The following is a 25,441-nucleotide window of genomic DNA, read 5'->3' as shown; positions in this document are numbered from 1 at the left end:
ATTTTATTTTATGAGAGTCATTAGCGACTTACCTATTTAGTGAAGGGTCGTGTGCTTATGTACACATGTCGGCTGGTTTGGTTTAAAGATGATGAGAGCTACAAGCGTCGACGAAGGCATACCTTGAGCTTGAGGGAACGATAACACACGAAGAAGTAGACAGGACGAGGCTCAAAACCAGCAATGAAAACGTTTAATGAACAGAAAAAAGTCAGGAGGGAGAGAGGAGGTTACATAGAGCCAATAGAGCCTCAGGGAGAACGACAGAAGGCTGGCTGACGCAAGCATTGTCCGAGCCTATTAGAGCGGCTTCAAGAATGACCCGGTTAGCGTCATCCCATACAGTGTAAAGACACTTGGTCCGCGGGAAAACGGGGGCACAGCCTTGACAGGAGATCACGTGTTTGGCCAATTCTGAGGACTGGCTCTTATTTTTGACAGCGCTGGAATGCTCAAGTAAACGTTCGTTGACACAGCGTTTGCTTTGGCCCACCATAGGATTTTCCACAAGTTTTTTCTTTATTCACATCACATCACATCACATAGGGGTATGGAGTACACAATGTGTTTGTATTGGCTCTATGTGACCTCCTCTCTCCCTCCTGACTTTTTTCTGTTCATTAAACGTTTTCATTGCTGGTTTTGAGCCTCGTCTTGTCTACTTCTTCGTGTGTTAGCGTTCCCTCAAGCTCAAGGTATGCCTTCGTCGAACCTTCACCAGCTCGCTTGCCTACTCAGCCTTATTTCATCTACAAGCGTGTAGCGTGCATTTACCCGTTCCACTCTAAGTATTATTGCAAAATATGTGGCTGCAAGGAAATAAAAGGAAAACGAAGTGAATTAACTCCTGTATAATGGTTGTTGCGCAGAAGCACAGTGCCGTTTTTTCTTGGATGTATAGCGAACATGCATTCCTTTCCTTTTTTTTTGGTTCGCGCCGGCCGAGTGGCGATACACATCCGGAACGAAGGCCTATTGTACCACGTTCGCATACATGTGTGTGCCGTCTTTTGACGATGGTAGGATAATTATTGACCTGAGGAATAATATGGATTAATGTGGTTGTGAAATAGACTGAGTTTGCGACTTTGTGTCTACAAAAATGTGAGTGTGTGTATGTGTGTGTGTGCGCGCGCGATTTTCTGAAGCTGGGACCCCATTTGACAAGTAAGTACTTTGTGTTTGCCTTTTCGTGTGACACGAGTGATACATTTATGTACAATTGCGTGAAATAGTGGTTTAAAAAATAATTGTTATCGCGTTTGCATTGTAGTCTGTTGGATTGGACGAGCGTTTTTAAAGGAATTACCACGCGACCCTGGTGAAGTCCTTGTTTTGGGCGGGATATTTTGTGAGTTCTGCACGCGGATCTTGTTGCGCTGCATTTGATATGCCTTCCTGAAGCGGTGTGCTTTGTTCTTACCGCGTGGTTCAAGACTTTAGCTCCAATTCTATCAGTAGAAGTTAATAGGAGTGTTTTGTTTGTTCGTTATATGTGTCTGTCACGCTCGTAGCTGTGTTCAAACTTGATTTTCTTGGCAAAAATTCTGACTTTACCGTATTATGCTGTTCGAGAAGAAGTGACTTTCCCTTGAAAGATGAAAGCCACTGAAAATGTTAGCCAGCTGTGGGACTCGAACCCACATCTTCTGGGTTGCCGGTCCAGGGCTCTACCAATTGAGCTAAGCTAACACGCCTTCTCAGTGACTTCCAGAAGATGTGGGTTCGAGTCCTACAGCTGGCTAACCTTTTCAGTGACTTTCATCTTTCATCGTTAATTTCCTAGGCAAATTGAGGCTTTGTATGTATTTGTCCCTTCTATGTTGTTCCAGCATCAGAACATCCCTTCTCGCTTACGGGATGTGTACCCTGGTTCTGTGCTTTCTTTACGCAGGGATAACGCGACTATGCATGTAGCATTATGTAATAATTATCTGATAGCAGAAATTGGTATTTTTGTCTCAATTTATTAGCGTGTGCCTCGTTATTTCATTTTTTTCTTATAGCTATGCGAGCAAAAGTGCGTGTATTTTTTCACTGCTCTTTTCTTAGTTCTCTACTTTTACGCAGAAGAAAGCCGCTTGGTAAAGCTCAATAGTGTTCTGTCAGTGGAAGTGGGGCTGTTTGTGTATTTTTTTTTAAAGATTTTGTTGGGTGTTCGCAGCCTAGCTCCTAACAACTGATATGTTGATGAAGTAAGCAGTGCTTAATTTTGCAGTTAGGGGTATTTCAGCAGAAACGTTGGTATCTGAGCACGGAGTAGAAATTCCGACATTTCTCTGCTCCCAAGAAAATGTGTGCGTCGTTTTTCAAGCAGACCGCGTTTAGATTACGCGAAATAGAAAAATGAACTTGTGTATGCTCTATGATGTTCTGTGGCAGGCTTAGGCCTTTTGCCGGATGAGCAGTATTTTGCATGCGATGTCGCATGTCTGGAATTGGTCAGTAGTGTCTTTCTTGCGGCAATTTTTACCCTTTGCTAATATCTTGTTGCTGTCGTCTTGTGTTAGCCGTTGAGCTTCGTAGCGATGTGCGGTAACGCTGCGATTATTCTTGAGCGCTCCGTCTTAAGCCTTTTCCCTGTCGTGTGTGTGTGTGTGTGCGTAATTGCTTAGCAGTGGCTTGCAATTTTCACCCGTAAAAATTCAGCGTATCCCGCATTATGCTGGCCGAGTAGAAGTCATTTTCCCTGATCGCTTAAGGGAATTTGTGTATACGCTTGGCCTGCGCTTTCTTTATGCAGGGACAACGCAGCTGTGTGTATCGCATTACGCAATAATTTTCTGATAGCAGCTAAATGAGTGTCTTTTTCTCAGTTGATTAGCGTGCGCTACGGTTTCTTGTGCGTTCTTGTGCGTTTCAAGTGCGTGCAGTGTGTGTGTGTGCGCGCGCCCTTTTTTCCTGATTTGTGACGTCATCATGGCATGTTTGGACTTGTTTAGCAGTGTCTTTCTTGTTGCAGTTTTGCCCACCGCTAGTATCTTGTTGCTGTCATGTTGTGCCGGCCGTTTTCGTAGCGATAAGCGGTGATTATCCGATTATTCCCGAGCGGTTCGACTTAAGCCTTTTCCCTGCTCACTTAAATAAATTTGTGTATCCATGTCCTGTGCTTTCTTTACGCAGGGACAACGCAACTGTGTATGTAGCGATATGCAAGAATTATGTGGTGGCACAAATGGGTCTCTTTTTGTCAGTTTTTTTTAGCGTATGCTTCGGTTTTTGAAGTCATACCAATTCCAGCACAAGCGCGTGCAATGTTTTGCTGCTCTTTCCTCAAATCACTGCTTTTGCGCAGAAGAAAGCAGTGTCTAGCCGCTTTGTAAAGCTGAATTCGGGAGAAGTTGGTTTCTCTGCTTGTTTGTTAGATGTTGTTAGGAGCTCGGTATGTTGAAGAAGTAAGCTGTTTGCAGTTATAGGTATTGGAGCAGAAACGCTTGCATCTGAGCACAGGGTAGAAATTCCTACGAAGCACGGCACCCTCAGTGTAAATTAATTATTTTGGATGTGAGTCTGCCTCACTACATGACAAGACCCGGTAGGCTGAAATGGCAAGAGAGAAAAACTTGGAGCGCTTGATTGATAAAGTAGAATTTTAATATGTTCCTAAAATTATAGTTTTGTAATAGTTTTGCTAAACTGCAATGCAAGATAGCAAATCATTAATATAGTAGGAATGCAATCACATCATATGTCTGTTCCCGTAAAGGCGTTCTGTCTTGTGCTCTGTCGTGCGCGAATACAACTTTGCCCCCAGGCTTTCGCGCCTTTTTGCTCGCAGGTGTAGCCTCAGACAACGAGTGTATGGGCATAGAAAGGGTCATGTATTACATAAGCCTGGTGATGATGTTGAGTGTTCCAGGGTCTCAGTTATTATTATTTTAAAGAGCAGTGGTAGTTTACCGGTGTTGTGATTCTAATGATTGAAAGTACCTTTGATAAGCCTTTGATGATAAACCTTTGGGGTGAAAATCACTAAGATCAAGATTCATGCACGGTGCTTTTTTTGTTGAATTTTAATGTAAGAGCGAACATGATTAAGAGTCGGACAAAGGAAATAACCTTGCCATTCAATAAATAATAGGAGTGTTTGTCTTTGCCACTGCCTTCTTCAGACAGGATGTGATGACGTCATGCAGTGTTTCAGGTGTCTGTAGCAATGCATAGACCATCACTGTAGAAAAGTTCAGCGGGAGAAAATGGGAGGTTGGTCGATGGTGTGCATTTTCCTGGACGGATTCACGATGAGCACTGTTTTTGAACAAGAGGAGTGCTTGTGTGTGTGTGTGTGTTTGGAACAGTTTGATGCTGGTTTTCTGCTTTGTTCAAGTGTTTCTATGCCCTTTTCCCCCCCTTGTTGTCTGACATACATGCGATTTTTCCTGGCGTGACAGCGCTTGTTGAGCAATGCCCCGACACGCCCAGACCTGTTCTGTCATGCTTTCCTTCTATGTGTAGTTCTGTATATTTTTTTTCTTTTTGACGAGGAACATTCTTGTCTTGACGATGTCGATAGTGCTGCCCTGAATGGGAGTAGAGCTAGAACGATTCTTAATAATTTCGCGACTCCTTTAGTTCAGAGAGTAACCACAAGGGAGTCAGGAGCGTGGCTTTATTCGAGAGGAACAGAGCGTCATTATTCGGATATCTGCCTCGCTCTCGGATGAGACGGAGGTGTCTCGTTGAGCTCGTCATATTGAGACATTGATGGTGTTAGGATATTTTGTTCTTTCCTGTATTCGTAAGTCTTATTTAATAAGACTTTGGGATTGAAATGCTTAAATCCTACAATCAGCTTTCATGCGTGGTGTTTTTCTGCAATGTTGTTTCTGTTTCCTATGCAATCAATATAGTAGAATAAAGGAAATAATCTTGGAACAGTGATTCAATAAACAGCAGGTCCCGTGTTTACAGCGTACGCGTCCTTGAACCATCCGGCTGCATGCCTGGGCGATGACGTCATGCTGCAGCTCTATTGTTTCAGGTGGACCTTGTCCAGGGTAGTTGGGTGGGCATTAGTGGAAAAGACAATAGGATGACGTCACGACCAATGAGCAAGGCTTGCAGAGAGCGCAAGGATTCACTTCTCTCTTGGACACTGACGGGTGTGAACGCGTGAATTCTATTCCTAGCAATTGTGTTGGCCGTTAGTGGAAAAGCGTAGCTTCGGTGGGATTCCTCTGACGCGTCCTTGAACCTTCCAGCTGCATGCCTGGGTGATGACGTTGTAGTGGACGACGATGACTAGGCTCGCGCCACGCCCCCGCTTTCCATCGGTGGCTCATGCCACGAAATAAATCAGTTTCCATCTGGCATTCGTTGTGGTAGCTTGCGTTCTTTTGGCTCCCACAATTCTGGTGACCCAAACGTGCGGCTCTATTGTTTCAGGTGGACCTTGTCCAGGGTAGTTGGGTGGGCACTAGCGAAAAAAAAAACAGACAATAGGATGACGTCACGACCAATGAGCAAGGCCTGCGGAGGGCGCAAGGATTCACTTCTCTCTTGGACACTGGCAGGTGGACTTGGGCTGGACGTGGGCACTGGACGCGTGAATTCTGTCCCCTGCAATTGGGTTGGCCGTTAGTGGAGAAGCGTAGCTTCGGTGGGATTCCGTTTACCTCTGACGGAGTACGGATGTCTGGTTCGTCACTGGTGAATGGTGTTCGACGATTCAGGTAGATTTTATGCCGAGCGGATTTACAGTGAGGGAATGCAGTGTACGTGTCCGATGATGGTGAGTGTCCTTTTCACTCTGTTGAAATGTTTCTCTGTGTTTCCTTTCCTCTGTTGCCCAGCTGTCGTGCGATTTGTCCTCGTGGAACAGCGCGCATTGACCAATGACCTGACATGCTCCGACCTGTTCTTGTCTTGACGATGACGCTAGTGCTGCCCTGAATGGGAATAGTGCTAGAACGATTCTTAATACTTTTGTGATTAAGTTAGTTCAGAAAGTAACCGCAAGAGGGACAGATGCGTGACTTTATAAGTAGTAATAGATGGGTGAGAAACTACAGCGATGAGAAACTACGGCACCCCTGCCCTGAGCCCTGCGCATATTTTTTCCCGCGCGGCGCGTGTGCGGAGGGTTGTCCGCGGGCTTATCGGCGGGGGAGGGCTGCGCGTGCGCTCGTCGTAGCGTATTTTTCAGCCTGGGCAGACTTCTTTGGCCATACGTGGGCCGACTTCACATATTTTTTCCAATACAACAGGTGAGCGGTTTACATGCAGAGACATGCAAAGGATAGCCATACACAAAAGTACAAGTGAAAATATATTTATTAAAATCAATAGTGCAAGGAATTATGCTGTGACTCTGTGTGAATGGGAAAAACCCAGCCAAAAAAACCTGAAGCAGAAGGAACAAAATATATCTAACAAAGGTATACTTATTCAAGGTATGATACAATAGCATTGAATAGCTATCACAGATCAAACACAATATTTTTTATTAACTGTAATCACACAAGTTTTCAATGAATCAGAAGGGATAGCACAGTTAATCAAAGAAGATATTCTTGATCAATACAATTACAATCAAAATTACAAGTTTTATTATAAAAAGTCTGAGACGTGAGAACCGGATAGATGTAAGTAATTTGGAGCACGATAGCTAAGTTTAATATTCCAACGTGACACAATTAATCAGTTTCTTATGAAGTGAATAGCGCAGACATAAGGAAATAATTCGAATCAACACATAGTATTAATATAGAACCAATCATCCAACATGTAGGGAAATAATAGCTACACCATATCAAAACGAGAAACAGTCACAACATTTAATCAAAGAAGATATTCTTAATCAATATGATTATAAACAAAATTACAAGTTGTATTATGAAAAGTCTAATATTCCTATATGTGAGAACCATCAGTGCAATAGCGGGAAGTTCTGATAGTTGTATGTAATTAAATGTGAACAGCACAGACCCTGGAAGACTATGGGACACGAACACAAGAGGAAATTAAATCTATGCCACTACAAAGAAGTTATTCTTAATCAAAACAACATAGTAATCTATCATTCAGAAAATCAGAAGAAAAAATCAAACTCATCAGAAAATAGACATGTTAAAAATGAACTTCACCACATAGCACGCTCCTAGCCAGCAATCAGATCTGATGATATCTGCCCTGATTTGTTGAAGACGGCTGCCAATAGATGTATGGAAGACCACGGAACACGAACGACAAGAACGGCACGAACACAAGAGGAAATAAAATCTATACCACTAAAAAGAAGATATTCCTAATCAAAACAACAGAGTAATCTATCATTCAGAAAATCAGAGGAAAAAATCAAACTCATCAGAAAGCGGACGTGTTAAAAATGAACTTCACCACATAGGACACTCCTAGCCAACGACCAGATCTAATGATATCTGCCCTGATTTGTTGAAGACAGGTGCCGATAGATGTATGGAAGACCGCGGAACACGAACGACAATAGGAAATAAAATCTATACCACTACGAAGAAGATATTCTTAATCAATACGATTACAATCAAATTACAAGTTGTATTATAAAAAATCTAATATTCCTATACGTGAGAACCATCATTGCAATAGCGTGAATATCTGTCATAACATTTCGAGCGCAATAGGGAATCTCAGTTTCATATTCCAAGATTACTCAACTTTTAATTTCTTATTAAGTGAACAGCATAGACGTAAGGAAATAACGAGGAACAACACAATCAACAGCTACAATTAATAGAGAGCCAAACCTGCGCACCATCCAACACATAGAGAAATAATAGCTAATCAATCTATCAAAAGGCGAAATTATTACAATATAACACAGACCTAACGCTGAAGAACAGAGGAACACGCGGCGACACGTAAACAACAACAGAGGAAAATAATCTATCATTGAACCATCATAAAATCGACCAATATACAATTTTCATTCTAACAAACACAACGAACCTTGATGGAGGTATCCAAGACGTAGGAAATATGCACTCTTTTCACTCTTTTCCTCAAAGCCAGAAGACTTTATGTCTCTATCTATGTGACCATAGCACCGCGCATGCTTTAGCACTCAAAGGGTTAGGGGCTATATTACTTCGTCCAGCAAACAGGACGTTCTAGAGGTCAGATAAGATACTTCAAAGGCGATATATTTTATTGTGCAGCGCAAATAGATGTCGATATCACTCGTGGGGGTCACTATCTTTTCGCATCCTTTCCCTGAAACGGAAATCTTTCATCAAAGTGGTTGACAAGTCGAATAAGTTTGTAGAGATGCGATATTGTTATTGAACATGTAGAGAAAGTTCAAATTATTAATTGGTAGCAACAATACTCAATCAAAAACGAGAAACAAATTTAATTACATCAATTTTTGAAATATCTTGCAACAGAAATTTCTAATGGACCACACAGAAATATCAAATGTGAAATGCAACTCAGAGTTATGAGGCATTCCCATCTTAGAGGTACTTACCTATGTCAATCGAGTGAACAATTGAAACAAATACAAGACAATAATTATTTCGAGCAGTAAGTTCACAACTCATAGAATATCAGTCGAGTGAATACTTGAAACAAAATCAAAACAATAATTTTCACGACAGGTGGAGATTATAGCATTCTAAACCAGATAATAAAATTTTAATCAATAAAATAAACATAGATATGCTTTTAATTAAGTGTAGATGTGCACTTGAAAACAGAAGAGACAATTGCTCTACATTGAAAAGATGGACAGATTTTGTACTCGATACCATAAGTCATGGGATGATGTGATAAAAAACTGCTTCGAAAAGGAGGAGCCGCGAAACAATTTCATTATCGCTGGATTTAAATACGTATTAGACATGGTCGTATTCGGAGAAATGAAATACACTAGACCAGATGTAATTGTAATCATTGCAATGGGCATTGCGTTCATCAAGAAAGGAGTCGGATCCAATTATCATATACAAGCGGCCTATATCGCACGATTCATTACGGATTTGTTGAAATTACACATATCTGAGATGGAAAGTACATAAAATCTTATCACGTGATATGTTCCACTACCACGGCAACGCAATTATTTTATTCTACAAGTCAGTGATGTCGAATCAACATAAGTTTAATATTGTCGTGCAAGGTCTGATGTATTATCCCCTGTTGAAACTCAACAAACATATCAATTGCGGTGGACCACCGGACGATTTTCATCTAATACTCTCTTGTACGCCATTCAAGAATCTTCATACAAAGAAGGAAACATCAATAAGAGACTGTGCAAGTTGTTGAAGCAATACAAACACGGCGACAACATAGCGCCTGCGTTAATCAACGCTGGATTCAACGCCCAATAATCAGAATAAACTATTTAATGTCTTCGGAATTCATCAATGAAGACAACAAATGAAAACTTCAGAGTTTGAAATAGAACTGTAATTTATCGAAATAAACAAGTGTATAACTGAAACAATAAATGTAATCTTTGTCATCATTATAATGAATTCTACGCATCACAATGAAAACACCTTGCATTTAGCATGGCTAGACTGAGAACAGTGATCGCTAAGGAAACGAATATTCCACAATTTATGGAATGAGACCTGACCACCAAATAGGTTTTACTCGACTACACTCTGTACAAGTTCAACACCCGAAGGATAGAATTGCCGGAGAAGGATCGGTCATTGAAATTTAGAGACATGATACATCAGTCTATGATTACAAAAAGGATCACTAATCTCATGTGAAAACTTATCATATTTCATGAATTAAATTCCACAGTGCATGTATATTTCTCAATCAGTTGCACTAGCCCAGACATAATAAAAGAAGAAGAAAAGGCGTCTTTGACAAGCAACCCGATTGGAGTGCGGAACAAATAAATAAATATTTTTGTCAACACAGTTTGTTACAGTGTGTTTGTATGACTGGATAGGAAAAATGACCCGTCCAAGATAGGGCAAAACGGGAAATAAGGCAAGATAACTGATTGCGGCGGGATAAGTCAAAGCGTTCGCGACACAGTGTCATCGACTTTTACAATCGCATTCGGGTTCAGTGCCTGGGAGATAATACGAAGCCTTCGCGAAAAGCGAATCTATTATCAGATGCCACAATGCAAACGAAAGATTTTACGAGCATGACGTGCAGGCCAAGTCTACATTTCTAATCACATAGTCTTCGTAACACACAGCACGCAAACGTATATGAAATAATTTCCAAGTGGCAATCAGATTTTGGGAGAAGCGGATCACGCAACCGCCATCAGAAGTGCTTAACCAATATACAATGAAGATGAGCGTTATGCATAAACACAATGGAAGATATGTTATATTAATTATAATAACCAGATCAGCGCAGGTCACACATAAACGTAGATCAAATTCACAAAATATACTCGAGATTTCCCGTAACCATACAGAAAAATTATCACATTATTTTAGTGTCATAGCATCAGGGCACTTCAAATGGAAAGGTCATACTTTAATTTTATAAGTCTTTAGCTCATAACGTTGTAAAACGCAAATTCCACACTAAAGATCATTTTCTTCTGCACGCTATTCTTCTGCATCAAAACTGCACGCTATTTCTTGCATTTTTCTAAAGATATAGATTAAAAATTTGTGCATATACTCACACGTACTATGCAAGATATTTGATTGTGGAAAAATTGCTAAAATTTATCGATTCACATTCAGGAGAAGTGGTGACTACCACACATCAGTAAGAGTTTAATTACAATTTGAACAGGTATGATCAGTGTTGTAGAATGTGTAATTTCACAATACGCAAGCTTTAGGTCGCTCACACGAGCACTCTTTCACGGTGTCAGAGAATTTACTCGAATGGATTGATATTTTCTGTATACACTATAACATAATGCGAATTCTTTATGTCGTGGATATTAAAAGTTACGAATATTTTCAGAACGAAAATTTACTTAAAACTCGAAGAAAGGGTCACCCGCGTCCTCGAAGACGTTTCGCAACACGTCGGGCCGCGTTTCCCCAATGCCGTACCCGAAACCGAACGCGATTCTGCGCCCGACGCGTTAACGCGGTACCGCACGCGAGCGTGTTGCTTTTTCCGAAAACGGATTCGTCGACGCGGGTGACCCTTTCTTCGAGTTTCAAGTATTTCGTTCGGAAAATATTCGTAACTTTTAATATCCACGACATAAAGAATTCGCATTATGTTATAGTGTATACAGAAAATATCAATCCATTCGAATAACTTCTCTGACATCGTGAAAGAGTGCTCGCCAAAGTGAGCGACCTAAAGCTTGCGTATTGCGAAATTACACATTCTACAACACTGATCATAAATCGCAATACCTGTTCAAATTGTAATTAAACTCTTACTGATGTGTGGTAGTCACCACTTCTCCTGAATGTGGATAGATAAATTTTAGCACTTTTTCCACAATCAAATATCTTGTATAGTATGTGTGAGTATATGCACAACTTTTTAATCTATATCTTTAGAAAAATGCAAGAAATAGCGTGCAGTTTTGACTTTGAAAATTTAAAGAAGAAAATGGTCTTTAGTGTGGAATTTGCGTTTTACAACGTTATGAGCTATAGACTTATAAAATTAAAGTATGGCCTTTCCATTTGTAGTGCCCGGATGCTACGACACTAAAATAATGTGATAGTTTTTCTGTATGGTTACGGGAAATCTCGAGTATATTTTGTGAATTTGATCTACGTTTATGTGTGACCTGCACTGATCTGGTTATTATAATTAATATAACATATCTTCCATTGTGTTTATGCATAACGCTCATCTTCATTGTATATTGGTTAAGCACTTCTGATGGCGGTTGTGTGATCCGCTTCTCTCAAAATCTGATTGCCACTTGGAAATTATTTCATATACGTTTGTGTGCCTTTGTGTTACGAAGACTATGTGATTAGAAATGTAGACTTGGCCTGCACGTCATGCTCGTAAAATCTTTCGTTTGCATTGTGGCATCTGATAATAGATTCGCTTTTCGCGAAGGCTTCGTATTATCTCCCAGGCACTGAACCCGAATGCGATTGTAAAAGTCGATGACACCGTGTCGCGAGCGCTTTGACTTATCCCGCCGCAATCAGTTATCTTGCCTTATTTCCCGTTTTGCCCTATCTTGGACGGCTCATTTTTCCTATCCAGTCATACAAACGTACAACTGTGTTGACAAAAACATTTATTTATTTGTTCCGCACTCCAATCGGGTTGCTTGTCAAAGACGCCTTTTCTTCTTCTTTTACTATGTCTGGGCTAGTGCAACTGATTGAGAAATATACATGCACTGTGGAATTTAATTCATGAAATATGATAAGTTTTCACATGAGATTAGTGATCCTTTTTGTACTCATAGACTCATGTATCATGTCTCTAAATTTCAATGACCGATCATTCTCCGGCAATTCTATCCTTCATGTGTTGAACTTGTACAGAGTGTAGTCGAGTAAAACCTATTTGGTGGTCAGGTCTCATTCCATATGAGAACTCTTACACAAACTGTGGAATATTCGTTTCCATAGCGATCACTGTTCTCAGTCTAGCCATGCTAAATGCAAGGTGTTTTCATTGTGATGCGTAGAATTCATTATAATAATGACAAAGATTACATTTATTGTTTCAGTTATACACTTGTTTATTTCGATAAATTACAGTTCTATTTCAAACTCTGAAGTTTTCGTTTGTTGTCTTCATTGATGAATTCCGAAGACATTAAATAGTTTATTCTGATTATTGGGCGCTTGAATCCAGCGTTGATTAACGCAGGCGCTATGTTGTCGCCGTGTTTGTATTGCTTCAACAACTTGCACATTGTCGCGATGAACTTGCACACTCTCTTACTGATGTTTTCTTTCTTTGTATGAAGATTCTTGAATGGCGTACAAGAGAGTATTAGCTGAAAATCGTCCGGTGGTCCACCGCAATTGATATGTTTGTTGAGTTTCAACAGGTGATAATACATCAGACCTTGCACGACAATATTGAACTTCTGTTGATTCGACATCACTGACTTGTAGAATAAAATAATTGCGTTGCCGTGGTAGTGGAACATATCACGTGATAAGATTTTATGTACTTTCCATCTCAGATATGTGTAATTTCAACAAATCCGTAATGAATCGTGCGATATAGACCGCTTGTATATGATAATTTGATCCGACTCCTTTCTTGATGAACGCAATGCCCATTGCAATGATTACAATTACATCTGGTCTAGTGTATTTCAATTCTCCGAATACGACCATGTCTAGGACGTATTGAAATGCAGCGATAATGAAATCGTTTCGCGGCTCCTCCTTTTCGAAGCAATTTTTTATCACATCTTTCCATGACTATCGAGTACAAAATCTGTCCATCTTTTCAATGTAGAGCAATTGTCTCTTCTGTTTTCAAGTGCACGTCTACACTTAATTAAAAGCATATCTATGTTTATTTTATTGATTAAAATTTTATTTTCTGATTTAGAATGCTATAATCTCCACCTGTCGTGAGAATTATTGTTTTGATTTTGTTTCAAGTATTCACTCGACTGATATTCTATGAGTTGTGAACTTACTGCTCGAAATAATTATTGTCTTGTATTTGTTTCAATTGTTCACTCGATGGACATAAGTAAGTACCTCTAAGATGGGAATGCCTCATAACTCTGAGTTGCATTTCACATTTGATATTTCTGTGTGGTTCATTAGAAATTTCTGTTGCAAGATATTACAAAAATTGATGTAATTAAATTTGTTTCTCGTTTTTGATTGAGTATTGTTGCTACCAATTAATAATTTGAACTTTATCTACATGTTCAATAACAATATCGCATCTCTACAAACTTATTCGACTTGTCAACCACTTTGATGAAATATTTCCGTTTCAGGGAAAGGATGCGAAAAGATAGTGACCCCCACGAGTGATATCGACATGTATTTGCGCTGCACAATAAAATATATCGCCTCTGAAGTATCTTATCTGACCTCTAGAACGTCCTGTTTGCTGGACGAAGTAATATAGCCCCTAACCCTTTGAGTGATAAAGCATGCGCGGTGCTATGCTCACATAGATAGAGACATAAAGTCTCCTGGCTTTGAGGAAAAGTGTGAAAACAGTGCATATTTCCTACGTCTTGAATACCTCCATCAAGGTTCGTAGTGTTTGTTAGAATGAAAATTGTATATTGGTCGATTTTATGATGGTTCAATGATATATTATTTTCCTCTGTTGTTGTTTACGTGTCGCCGCGTGTTCCTCTGTTCTTCAGCGTTAGGTCTGTGTTATATTGTAATAATTTCGCCTTTTGATAGATTGATTAGCTATTATTTCTCTATGTGTTGGATGGTGCGCAGGTTTGGCTCTCTATTAATTGTAGCTGTTGATTGTGTTGTTCCTCGTTATTTCCTTACGTCTATGCTGTTCACTTAATAAGAAATTAAAAGTTGAGTAATCTTGGAATATGAAACTGAGATTCCCTATTGCGCTCGAAATGTTATGACAGATATTCACGCTATTGCAATGATGGTTCTCACGTATAGGAATATTAGACTTTTTATAATACAACTTGTAATTTGATTGTAATCGTATTGATTAAGAATATCTTCTTCGTAGTGGTATAGATTTTATTTCCTATTGTCGTTCGTGTTCCGCGGTCTTCCATACATCTATCGGCACCTGTCTTCAACAAATCAGGGCAGATATCATTAGATCTGGTCGTTGGCTAGGAGTGTCCTATGTGGTGAAGTTCATTTTTAACACGTCCGCTTTCTTGAGTTTGATTTTTTCTTCTGATTTTCTGAATGATAGATTACTCTGTTGTTTTGATTAGGAATATCTTCTTTTTAGTGGTATAGATTTTATTTCCTCTTGTGTTCATGTCGTTCTTTGTTCTGTTTGTTGGCTAGGAGCGTGCTATGTGGTGAAGTTCATTTTTAACATGTCTATTTTCTGATGAGTTTGATTTTTTCTTCTGATTTTCTGAATGATAGATTACTCTGTTGTTTTGATTAGGTATATCTTCTGTGTAGTGGTATAGATTTTATTTCCTCTTGTGTTCATGTCGTTCTTTGTTCTGTTTGTTTGCTAGGAGCGTGCTATGTGGTGAAGGTCATTTTTAACATGTCTATTTTCTGATGAGTTTGATTTTTTCTTCTGATTTTCTGAATGATAGATTACTCTGTTGTTTTGATTAGGTATATCTTCTTTGTAGTGGTATAGATTTTATTTCCTCTTGTGTTCGTGTCGTTCTTTGTTCTGTTTGTTGGCTAGGAGCGTGCTATGTGGTGAAGTTCATTTTTAACATGTCTATTTTCTGATGAGTTTGATTTTTTCTTCTGATTTTCTGAATGATAGATTACTCTGTTGTTTTGATTAGGAATATCTTCTTTGTAGTGGTATAGATTTTATTTCCTCTTGTGTTCGTGTCGTTCTTGTCGTTCGTGTTCCGTGGTCTTCCATACATCTATTGGCAGCCGTCTTCAACAAATCAGGGCAGATATCATCAGATCTGGTTGTTGGCTAGGAGCGTGCTATGTGGTGAAGTTCATTTTTAACATGTCTATTTTCTGATGAGTTTGATTTTTTCTTCTGATTTTCTGAATGATAGATTACTATGTTGTTTTGATTAAGAATAACTTCTTTGTAGTGGTATAGATTTTATTTCCTTTTGTGTTCGCGTCCCAGAGTCTTCCAGGGTCTGTGCTGTTCACATTTAATTACATACAACTATCAGAACTTCCCGCTGTTGCACTGATGGTATTGATGGAACACGTCTACATCCGGCAAGAGGCAAAGAGAGAAGTGAATTCTGGTAGCTTCCTGGGGGAGCACTGCCCATTGGAACACAACGTCAACATCACGATATTATTTGCTGTATTGTACAATTCATGATTTTCACTCTTGCATTACAATTTTGAAACTATTACAGTGTCTTTACTACTTTCAACTGTTAAGGACAACAACAATAAATTTAGCAACCATAAACTATGCTCACTCATTTTGAAAAACACAATGCATGCATGCACAACGGCTGAGAAAAAATAATTAAGCAATACAATTAAATATTATTACCTGAAACTTATAGACTTACAAGATGACCGAATAAATCATCACTTCATAGTCTTACCAACGAAGGACTTTTGCTTTCAATCATTATGGTCCACAACAATAATATCGAGCAGAAAAATTGTACTCATTATGAAACAACAAGAAATTTATTGTGAGGTGATGAATGGGGAGTTTCATCTCTAGGCCGCGATAATCTACCCGATTGCTGATTGTGATGTGGGAAATGAAATAATGAACCCGTTCACAATAGTCCTTCTCGAAGTCCTCTGGTCTCCAAAAGGTGAAATGAGCTTTGAGGGCAGAGCGTTGGTGGGCTCAATTTGGCCATTATGAAAACTATTTCTGCTGATGTCTAAAATAATAATATACACATACGATAAAAAGATTAAGGGGGCCTGGAACAGTCAAAGACAACAATAGGCTTCTGTATTGTGCGAGACACAGAAAGTCGTCGTTGCCTTCTATGTTCACATACCATTGTCTTAGGCTGCACCCGCAATCTCAACAGCTTCGAAGGTCGCACAGGTCTGAACAATGCATTCCAGACAGGAGGACTTTATGAAGCAGAACCCTTTCCCAAGTAGCACACGTCATTGCCGCGATGTATAAGTGAGATTGCAAATGCTGTCCAACGTGGAGCAACGTTTTGCAACATTCGTTAACACTGTTATATTACCAAGGTGGACCAACGTCCCTATACATTTTACGATGTTCCTGCAATGTGGAGCATGCAATGTTATGCCACAGTGCCTAGAGAACAGTCCACAACCTTCCTCTGTGACCTTTACCCAACACTACTTATCTAAGCACCTGACTGTGCGCTATAGTAGCACAATATTTGCAAGTCCATTTTGGGAATGTTACCTCAAACATTGTGCAAAGGTGGGTAATCTCCTTTGAAAGTTCGTTCCAGCAACCATGCTGGGAATATTGAGACAGCGTTACAACCATATTCCTTCAGCACAAGAAAAATATGGAGTCAACATTTGTTATAACATTTGTATATAACACAAATACAACATGAGACAATTCATGTTCTAAGACTGGAACATACAGAAAGGACAAATAAATAGAAAGCCGCAAGTGCCTAAGAAATTAATGAAGAAGGAGGTCACTGAAAAGGTTAGGTTGTCCTACAGCTGACTAACCTTCTCAGTGACTTCCCTCATTCATTACTTTCGTCACAAATACAATATTGAGACAATATTTGTGTAACGTTTCTGCAGTACTGGGGCAACACTACAGCCATATTTCTTCAACGCAAATAGAATATTGAGTCAACATTTGCATATTATTTCTCCAACAGTGACACAGCATTACAGCCATATCTCTTTAACATATATAAAATACATGAAGACAATGTGTTGTGTTGTGTTTCGGAAACGCTGAGAACACCATTTCAGAGATATATTACTTCAATATAAATGCAGTATGTAGGCAACATATGCGTAATGTTTTTAGAATATAGAGCCAGTGTTAGACACACATACATTATTTATTTATTGTGGTGCTCCAAGGGCCTTGCATTAGTTGGAGAAAACTGCAATGAAAATGATGACAGAACAGTAACAAAAAAAAAAAAAAAGGAACAGGAAATGTATTAACACAGCATTGCATCACTGCATTGACACTGACTGATTAACATGACTGTCTGGCGTAACTGTCTAACATTAACGTTGCGTAACTGCAATACAAACAACAACAGAAGAGTAACAAAAACAGGAATGGTTTAACACAGAAAAAGTAATACGATGTCAACAACAAAGGATTGGTAACACTACAAAAAAAGTGCGGAGAGCGGTTTTAAATGATGTATGACTTACAGCTCAGGTAATGGATGAGGGTAAACAATTCATTGTCTAATGGCACGTGGAAAGAAGGAAAAAAAAGAGTTACTATGAGAGAAGAACGGATCGCATTTCTGAGTGTTATCCAACCGTTGGCTAATATAACGCACTGGACGAATGTACGGAAGAGTAAGGGGCGACCAGTGAAAATGTTTATGAAAGAGATGGAGTATTTGGTTACAGCGGTGATCTAATGGCTCAAGGTCGACAACTGTCTTGAAAGTGGTGGCGCTAGTGGTGCGGGAATAGTCAGATAAGGTGAAACGAGCAGCGCGATTTTGTATTGATTCGATGCATTTGAAAGGAAAGGTTGATGAGGGTGCCAAATACAGCTTGCAATAACAACTTCGGCCGAATGAAAGTGAGGTATGCCCGGCGGGGACAAGACGAGGTTGCGTCGGATATAACGCAGGCAGCGGTTGGAGTCACTGATGATGTCGTTGTTATGACTGTGCCATTGAAGAGTGCATGTGATGTGAAGGCGCAGGTACTTGTAGGAAAATGCGTGACTAACTAAGGTATTACCGCTAGCGTCTGTAAGGGTACAAAGATTAGTGCGTGCCGACGTGGAGGTAGGAACATTTGAATGCGTTTCGTGGCATAAACCATGTAGAGCACCATGGAGCCAATAAGACTCGGTCAATAACCCAGACTGGAGGAGTATTTGGTCTTCGGGGGATGCGATATGCTTATAAACGACATAGGCATCCGCGAATAGCCGGACTGCAGATAAGAGATTAGTTGGGAGGTCATTAATGTAGATTAGTAGTAGTAGGGGACCTAATACAGGGCCTTGTGGGACACCCCATATGACGTGTCGTAACGTGAGAATGCGAGGACAGTTATAATTTACAAATGTGTGTTGTTCGAGAGTAGACAAGTAGTTAATAATCGATAAGAGAAGGGTGTCCGGAAGCTCTAGACAAGATAATTTAGCGTTTACCCGGTTTTGTGGAACTTTATCCAATGATATTTTGCAATCTACGGATATTATGTCGGTATGGATGCCTTTATCGAAGTGATAGGACAAGTCATGAATAAATTATGCCAATTGTAGTAAAGGAGAATGAATATGAATTTGTGATCGCTTAGTCCGTCGCAACAGGGTCGGCGATAGGGGGAGGGGGATGAGTAAGGCAACCGCCTTAGGCCCCGCACTTGCATAGGCCCCGCGCACGAAGCCCTCAACCAGGGATTACTTTTTCTAAAATATCAAGTATGCACTTAATCACACGCGCGATCTTCGACTAAAACAGAAATGAGAGTAGTATGTGTGATGTGCCATTCCGTGATGTGATTAGAAAAAGTCCCACTTTTAAGAAAAATCCGCCAATCCTGCAAGCTATACAGAAGATTTCGCAACCTTCTCTCCTGCTGCCATTTCCCGTACTGCTAAAAACTCCCACTCCGAAAATCTTACGATTTCTTATCTTTTTATTACTGCTGGTGTGAAACAGGCCACGCGATGTGCCTTTGCCTCAGGGCCCCGTACACCCCTGGCATCGGCCCTATGTCGCAATTAACTGGTTGTGAGAACGTGTTCGGATCACTCACCATGACAAGGTCCAACAAATGAGACGCTCCAGACACTACTCCGGTGGGGTCCGAGACACTTTGAACTAAGTTGAAAGTATTACATAGGTCACGTAATGCCTTGGACTGAGACGTAGAGTTAGTGATGGGTTGCGACCAGTCGATCTGCGGAAACTTGAAATCGCCCAGCAAAGCAATGATGAAGTTCGAGAACCTGTCGAAAATGGTTGCAACAGCATAGCATAGAGGCACGAGTCCCTTCTTGTTTCGGGACGATCCCAGACAATGAGAATAAGCTTGGCATCTGATATGTCACCATCTTGTGTACGCCACCGCCGCGACGATCAGCCCTATCCGGAAGACTAGGATAGATTTTAGCACTGGTAATGCCTTCATGTAACCAGGTTTCGGTAAGGTCAATAACATAGAAGTCCGGGGGTACGATGAAGTCATACAGCGCATCTGCCTTGGGCAGTACAATTCGAATGCTCGTGAATAGGAGTGACAGAGCGTACGTGGAGGACACTGATAGGTTATTCATGGAACGAGGATGTCATTGTTCCACGACTACACAGCGATCACTGTCATAACGATAGCACTTTACATCGGCAAGTAATTTATCGTATTTTAGTTTGAGAGGACATGACATTGTCTTGGCAAATCACAATAAGTGTTTACCAGAGGTGCGGATGTTGAGGCAGAAATCTTCGCCTAAGGAAAACGGTGTTGAATTTAGTTTGTGTCCACACGACAATACACTTTGTTTCGTCTTATCGTCTGTTTCGTCGTTCCCTTGCGTCGTGGAAGCATCCCACTCGGTGTGCCCATTCAATCTCATTGGCAGTAACAGTGCCTACAAGTGACGGCAGTCAAGGGTAGTGAAACAGAAGTTGATGACCTTACTTTCTGCGTGTTAGCACTACTAATGTTAGCGCTAACATTAGTTGGGGTATTGTGATATTGATGTATTGAGGCAATATTTCCGTAATGTGTCCCGTTTTGTGAGGGGGTCTCGTGCACTACTCGCAATTAATAACCCAAGTAGCGCGAGTCTGATTCGGAAACATGTTACATGACAGGACGCCTCCCCAGCAGCGTCTACCTTCATAGGTAGCTCCTGCTTAATGACAAAGACTGCTTGTCCCATCGTACAGCTGGCAATATGACAATACAGGTCTCTCCCTACCCCCAGCGATGCAGGAGGACCACGGTACCTATGTTGTCAGCCTTGCATGTGGCATCCCATGTGTTATGAAATATACAGGGTGTTTCAGTTAAATCCCCGGGCTAAATAATTCGCGAACCGGTGCACCAATCGAATAACTTTCTTTTTTTACAAGTATCTGTCCAATACCGCCTACAAGATGCGCACCGCGTGAATGAGCGGGAGGCGCTCATTATTTAAATAAAAATGCAAATGAGTTTCGTAAAAAAGCGTAACTTCTAAAGCAGGGCGCTGTCGGTATTAAAATGGGTACTACCCCTTTTGGGACCTTCAGTGGACACCTTTCAGAGAAAAATCTGCCACCGAAGCGGGTCATTTGTTGCAGTAATTAATTGGTTTCGGTTTACGTATTTTTGTCGCGGCTGGTCGCGGCGAAGCGCAAAAAGACGCTCTTTCACTCCCTTATCCATCAATGAATTACGTCCTTACACCAATGAATTACGCCAATGAATTACACCAATGAATTACATCCTTTTGCGCTTCGCCGCGACCAGCCGCGACAAAAATACGTAAACCGAAACCAATTAATTACTGCAACAAATGACCCGCTTCGGTGGCAGATTTTTCTCTGAAAGGTGTCCACTGAAGGTCCCAAAAGGGGTAGTACCCATTTTAATACCGACAGCGCCCTGCTTTAGAAGTTACGCTTTTTTACGAAACTCATTTGCATTTTTATTTAAATAATGAGCGCCTCCCCTCTCATTCACGCGGTGCGCATCTTGTAGGCGGTATTGGACAGATACTTGTAAAAAAGAAAGTTATTCGATTGGTGCACCGGTTCACGAATTATTTAGCCCGGGGATTTAACTGAAACACCCTGTATACTTACACTGCCACAATGTTGTTGCAGTTTTGTGTACACATATTCCTCCAGTGTTGCAAATGAATGTTGGAAATAAAGTTGAAGACGTTGTCCTCCAGCAACGTCTGTGCAACGTATGATGATGATGAAATGTTGCCCTGACATTTTCTACCTGGGGCGTTTGTAGAGCAAATGTTACTGTAATGGTGAGGAACGTTTTGGCAATGTTGCCTAAATGTTTTGGCTGTAACATTGCATAATGTGGTGCAAACATTACCAAAATGTCGCTTCAGTATAGTATATGTGTTGGAGAAACGTGGGTCTCTTGCTGTCATAATGTTGCAGAAACGTTGTCAAGCAACGTTGCAACAAATTTTCAAGAGGATATGAGCCACGTCTTTACAATGTTTGATAAGAAATAAGACTTTATATGTATAAGTATAACACATCGCCATAACGTCCTCCCAAGAAATTCTGCTACTAGGGTTATGATGCCACTAAGTTATTTTCTTTATCACATTATTAATGATTTTCACGCTTGAAATACAATTTTTAAAACTATTACAGAAATTAACACATTGTCTGCTTTCCATCTTTTCGGAGCAGAGCTATAATTTTATCAGTAAAAATCCATAAATTATATTCATTCATTAGGGAAAATGCTTCGCACTAAGCGTGGGACACAATAAGTGAACTTTACCTCTAGTGCCGTAATTTCACGCGGCTTATGCGCTATGTTTTTTTCTCACGGCCGCTCTGCGGCTTATCCACCACACTCTTAAACACGTACCTTTTATTGTAACTTTTAGAAACATACGTATTTTCGTAGACGTAGAAATAGACGTAGATTTCGAGATTTCTTATAGGTTACACCACTGTAACGTATATTTAGAGGGTAAAATCAGCAGAATCTCATTTGCTGCACGTAGAACATGTACTTACAAGTCCCAAACGTCACCACACCAGCATTGGACAGCTGTTTGGCCTTCGTGGCCAAACGTCCAAAAACTGAAAGTCCAATTAGCAAGCTCCCAGAGACGTTCGATGGACATTAATTCGTGAAGCTAGAAATCATTACTCTGAGGCACGCGTCTGTCGAACATCTATAGAATATCATGTGGGGATAACGACGCTTGGACTTTGTTTGCCGTCTTTGCTTGGATTATCATTTATGACCATTACGCGACTTACCGCGATTCGTTGTCTCTTGCTGCTCAGAATCCCGGGTGAGACACCTTCAGCGTTGTGCGAAATTGCCTTCGAATTTCTCTCCAAATTGCTCTTCGAGTTGAGCGTTGCTTTCGTAGCACTGAGGGGCGAAATGACGGAAACAAATAGTGCTTTCGAAGGTGGCGTCAAATTGGAGCGGCAACGGAGTGCTGCAGTCCAATAGACACTCCTGGCAAAAAATTGGCCAAGAAATTTAGAAGAGTTCAGTGTTCTATTTCGCTTCTTTTCAATGAAAGCTACGGTGTACCTCTTAAAATATCACGGTAACCTTGATGTTTAGAGTACGGTCCCTTTTACAAAGTGCAACTCTTACGTATATAGGGGCTTGTGTGTAGCCTTATGGAATTATCACCGTTACCTTTCTGTTAATATTACTGTTGACTTGAATTCTGTACCTCCTGCTTAGAAGCTCTATCGTAGCCTTAAGGAAGTATATTCCCGTTATTTTTATGTTAAGGATACAGTGCTTGACAAAAGCTTACGGCACGTCAGGTCGGCATACCTTTTCTCCAGCGTGACAGTGCCGCCGCCGCCAAGTGGAAAGCAGAAGTAGTAACGGATCATTCTTCTGTTTCCTGTTATGTAGACGACCACAGTATGACGCTGAAGAAAAATTACGTCGGCATCGTGTCCCGTAATCCTTTTTCGGGCACCGTACCTCAATTAATGGGTCCAGGTCGCTATTAAATGCCAAACGTCATTCCCCCCCTTTTTTTTTCATTTTCCATTTCCGTTTTCCATTTTCCTTTGACTCATCAGCGCAGAGTTCACACCCGTAAGCAGAGTTCGAGCTGGTGACAACCGAAAATCTCCGATATGAAGAAGCGTACGATGTCAAAACCGGTAAATTTTCAGTGTCAATAAATGGCAGGCAGTGGCATGCCGAGGGGCGAATGATCAAGAACGAGAGGGCGAAAACCACGTGCACTGCGCTCGGCCAAGGCCGCTCAAGTGGGGGTTAAACTTATAAAGGATATCGTCGTTACCTCTGTGGATAGGGAACACAAATATTTACAAGTTACACCATCTGCCATCCGGCCAGTCACTTACATTACCGACAATTACCTTCCACTGTGACATGTAGAAGATGTGTGACGTTGTGATAAAAGTAGTGTAACTTTTAAATTAGACGTAACAGCATTTTCGACGTGGCGCTAAAAGCAACCAGATTAAGACTATATTTTCCTGTCGTCTTTCGGAAACTTCGGGTTTGATGCATTAGAACTGCACACTGAATTTTTCTTTTCTTTTTTTCTTTTCGCAGCAGAGAGAGAAGCACTCACGAGTTTTCGACTTTCTTTACGACGTTTTTACATTTCCATTGAAGTCACAGAAATATAATTGCGCACCTATAGTGGATCACTGCTACATACTACTACAATGTGCGCAGCAGCGCAGCAGTCATCCCGGCCGGCTCGGCGGGCGGAAGAAACAAAGCCAAATGTCGTGCAAAGCCGAAATATCCCGTCCTCCAGTGTGACGTCGACACAGGTTTTGTGGGTCGCAAGTCGGAATGTCAGTGAAGCTAAAAATCTACTTTTCGAAAACCGAAAAAAAAAAAAAAAGAAAGAAGACGTAAAGAGTTTCGGATAACTAGATTGCACACATAATCAGTGTTCCCTGAACAACTACAACAACCTTATTTTGAGATGATAGATGGGCAGGTTCATCACCAGAGGCAATACTCTACCCCATGGCTGGTGGGGATGTGGGGAATAAAATACAGGAGCCCCTTCACAATAACGATCGAAGTCCGATGGTGTCCAGAAAGGTCAAAAGAGATCATTGGTGGGCGGGATGGGCCCAGGGACCAAGCAATTTTGATAGGGAGAAGGGGCGAGGGTCCAGCTGACTAGGAGATGTTCCCTGTTCCCTGGTGAACACGTCGTATGAGTATAGTTCCGTTCTGTAACACTTAAAACTCGGCGTAGCTCTGCTTTCAGGACCAAACTACCCAATGGGCTGCATTTGGTTTCTATAAACTCTGCGTTGAGCTGTCAAGCACTATACTAAAAGTGCTGGACGTGCACACATGCAACATTGGATGCTACTATAGAGCCATCACTATAATGCTAATGACTGTTCTCATTTTATTGTAACAGATGTGCAAGAGTGTAGTGGAGCACAACTTTAGTGGCGGATGGACTGTGTTGCACATGGAATACTCTATCGTTGACGGGAAAGGCTGCAATGACACAAACTATCAAGGAAACTACCAGATGGTTCAAGCATTACGTGACCTTATGAAGATCAACTTTACGGCCAACGACTGCCCCTGACCAATATAGAAAACGCCATGTCAACTGAGTGAACTCTGTGCAGGTTCATATATTACGCGATGTATGCGGCGTTCATAGCATTCACTGGAATAATATAATACCTAGTAGGTGTTTACCTTGAAAATAAAAAAATATCCAACAACCAGACTGCAGTGATCACTGAGTTCAAAATCATTCACGATGTACGCTGTAGTCCCTAAGTTTTATTCCCGAGACAATAACGTGTTCTTTGGCCTTGAAGACTCATTGCTCGGGGATCATTCTTAAAAAAAAAACAAAAAAAAAAAACGTATACACTCCTCGAAATAAATCACGCAGGGTGTCGAACCGATCCCGAACACGAACCGAAAATCGTACCCGAACCGTTCTTTTTGCCGGAACCGAACCCGAACCGAAATTCTCAATGCATTGTTGAACCCGAACGGAAGCCGAAGCGGAAAAAAATAATAGCGATAACAGGTGACGAAACGGTTCGTACAAAAAGAAGCCAGTATAAAAGTTCAAGTGTCTCTCA

The 25,441-nt window shown here is 40.8% G+C and overlaps 1 protein-coding gene across 2 annotated transcripts in view; it reads left to right on the top strand.

The window, feature by feature from the left end:
- Positions 1-25,061, top strand: part of LOC135373811 (uncharacterized) — a 120,195-nt gene extending 95,134 nt beyond the window's left edge. For both annotated transcript variants that reach the window (XM_064606878.1, XM_064606877.1), the window contains one exon: positions 24,751-25,061. In XM_064606878.1, the coding sequence (XP_064462948.1) occupies positions 24,751-24,927 (177 nt within the window). In that variant the 3' untranslated portion in view covers positions 24,928-25,061. The remainder of the gene's footprint in view (positions 1-24,750) is intronic.
- Positions 25,062-25,441: the final 380 nt, after the last annotated feature.

Source organism: Ornithodoros turicata, unplaced genomic scaffold, assembly GCF_037126465.1.
Source record: "Ornithodoros turicata isolate Travis unplaced genomic scaffold, ASM3712646v1 Chromosome32, whole genome shotgun sequence".
In the NCBI taxonomy this organism is placed as follows: domain Eukaryota; kingdom Metazoa; phylum Arthropoda; class Arachnida; order Ixodida; family Argasidae; genus Ornithodoros; species Ornithodoros turicata.
This window is presented reverse-complemented; position numbering and strand designations above follow the sequence as displayed.